At 59.0% G+C, this 2,500-nt stretch overlaps 1 protein-coding gene across 3 annotated transcripts in view; it reads right to left on the bottom strand.

Annotated features, from left to right (window-relative positions):
- Positions 1-2,500, bottom strand: part of per1b (period circadian clock 1b) — a 22,943-nt gene that overhangs the window by 11,216 nt on the left and 9,227 nt on the right. For all 3 annotated transcript variants that reach the window (XM_035409091.1, XM_035409089.1, XM_035409090.1), the window contains exons 5-9: positions 2,014-2,215; positions 1,486-1,683; positions 1,186-1,264; positions 817-923; positions 402-555 (exon numbers count right to left, since the gene is read on the bottom strand). In XM_035409091.1, the coding sequence (XP_035264982.1) occupies positions 402-555; positions 817-923; positions 1,186-1,264; positions 1,486-1,683; positions 2,014-2,215 (740 nt within the window). The remainder of the gene's footprint in view (positions 1-401; positions 556-816; positions 924-1,185; positions 1,265-1,485; positions 1,684-2,013; positions 2,216-2,500) is intronic.

Genomic DNA, 2,500 nt, shown 5'->3' with positions numbered 1-2,500 from the left:
GAGACGGGACAGGGAGCAGAGAGGGGACAGGGAGCAGAGATGGGACAGGGGGCAGAGACGAGGCAGGGGGCAGAGAGGGGACAGGGGGCAGAGATGGGACAGGGATCAGAGACGGGACAGGGGGCAGAGACGAGGCAGGGGGCAGAGAGGGGACAGGGGGCAGAGATGGGACAGGGATCAGAGACGGGACAGGGGGCAGAGACGAGGCAGGGGGCAGAGAGGGGACAGGGGGCAGAGATGGGACAGGGGGCAGAGATGGGACAGGGAGCAGAGACGGGACAGGGAGCAGGCGGACAGGACAGGAAGAAGGACTGATACAGGACAGGGGGCAAACAGAGACGGGACAGAGACAGGCAGAGGCGGGGAGGGGGCGGGGGGGCGGGGGGGGGGGCGGCGCTTACGTTCGGACTTTGTGCCGGCCCACGATGAAGGCCACCTTGCGGCTCCAGGGGTTGACGAAGGAGGACCAGCTGGTGTCGATGGTGAGGTACTCCCCGCTCCGCGCGCACAGACGCAAGGGGGAGTGGTCAAAGGGCTGCCCGGCGAACTGGAGGACTGCAGAGACACACACACACACACACACAGAGCGATGACGTCTCTGCTGCGTGTGGGCAGTGCTAGCCGTAAGGCTACTGTCCGTGTGACCAGAGATGGCGGATTAGCGGCTAGCGCTTTAGCATGCTCGGCTCCAGGTGGATCTACGTGGCAGGGCGCGTGGGCAGGGCGCGTGGGCAGGGCAGGGCAGGGCAGGGCAGGGCGCGCGGCCACAGGCGTCTCTGGGAAGAACGCGGGGGACACAGAGAGTTTTTGACTCACTCTTCTTGTGGATGGCCACCATGACAGGCCTGTCGTCGGGGTGCAGGTACAGCAGCACAGGCGCCCCCACAAGATCCTGGGGAAGGTACCCCAACAACGGCACCGCCCTGCAACACACACACACACACACCGTCAAATACACACTCACACACATAGTCAAATACACACTCACACACACACACCGCAAAACACAAACACACACACACAAAACATCACATCACGCGCAAAGTGTAAAAACGATCTTGCTCAATCTTACTCAAAAACACACACGTGTACAACGTGACACTTGACACAAATACGGCTTCTCATTCACTCATAAGCAAACGTGCACACGCAACATCGAACAAAAACACACACGGACACACCCACCTCTCGTCCACCTCCTGGAACAGACAGCTCGGAGTGTGGCTGGTGGTGAAGACCCTCTTATCAGGAGGAATACGGGGAGCTGAGGAAGAGGAGCAGAGAGAGAGCTTTTCAGAATTCAAAGTCGGTGTTCTAGAACCGCTTTCAGTCACCAGCGGCGATTGTGACATCAGCATCAGAACGCTCAGTTAAGAACACTCTCATCGCTTATTTGTGACCTCACGCCTGAAAGGGTTAAGGACAGCTGAGAAAGGGGGCCGGCCGGTGGAGGAGAGCATCCTGGGTAATGGAGTCGGTACGTACCCTCGTATCCGGAGTGCACCCTCTCGGCGATGAGCAGGCAGCAGGGCTGGGGGTCGCAGGCGTCCGAGTCGCGCAGCGTCAGCTGGTACGGCGTCAGGCGGAACGGGTGGTAGCGCGCCCCCCCCTCGAACTCCCGCCCCCCTCCGCTGATCCGGCAGAACATGGACTTCTCCTCGGCGCAGTCCATGGGGGACGCAGCTGCGTTTTGGGGAGGGAGGAGGGAGGGGGGAGGGGCTTCAGTAAATACGTTCCATCTGGACAACGCCAATCAGTGTGTCCAAATTGAGGGTAACCTGTAGCTCGGGGGTGTCCAGTCCCGTCCGAAAAGGACCGGTGTTTGGTGCAGGTTTTTGCTTTAGCCCCACACTAACACACCTGATTCTACTGACTAACTAATGGTGGCCTCAAAGACCTCGATAAGTAGAATGTTGGGCTAAAACAAAAACCTGCACCCACACCGGCCCTTTTTCGGACGACACCGGACACCCCTGCTGCAGAAGGGGGGTGGGGGGGGCGGGGGGCGGGTACCTGAGTCCATGCAGGTGGGCCAGTGGGGCAGCCGACAGGGCGCGGTTCCGCTGTAGAAGGTGCTGACGTCCTGCGGGGCCAGCAGCTCGGAGAACAGCGCCCCCTGGAGGAGCTCCAGCTTACCGCGCAGCAGGGAGGAGCCGTGCGGCGAGATGTACACCACCTTCCCTGACAGGAAGGACACCGCCATGGAGAAGGTGTCCTGAGAGACAGGGAGACACAGGCCACGCCCCAGTCAGCACGCTCGCACACTACCGAGTACAGCTGTTGAGTACACTGGATGAGAAAGCTGTTTAGTATGCAAACTTTTCTCTAAATGTAGTGTACATAAAATATCAGGATGATGTTCTCAGTGGTGAAACTCAGTGTTTTTGAGGGTGTGCTCTGAGGTGAAACTCAGTGTTGTTGAGGGTGAAACTCAGTGTTTTTGAGAGTGTACTGTAAGGTGAAACTCAGTGTTTTTGAGAGTGTACTGTAAGGTGAAACT

Source organism: Anguilla anguilla, chromosome 3, assembly GCF_013347855.1.
Source record: "Anguilla anguilla isolate fAngAng1 chromosome 3, fAngAng1.pri, whole genome shotgun sequence".
Lineage (NCBI taxonomy): Eukaryota > Metazoa > Chordata > Actinopteri > Anguilliformes > Anguillidae > Anguilla > Anguilla anguilla.
Note: the sequence above shows the minus strand (reverse complement) of the source record. Positions and strands in the feature narration are given on the sequence as shown.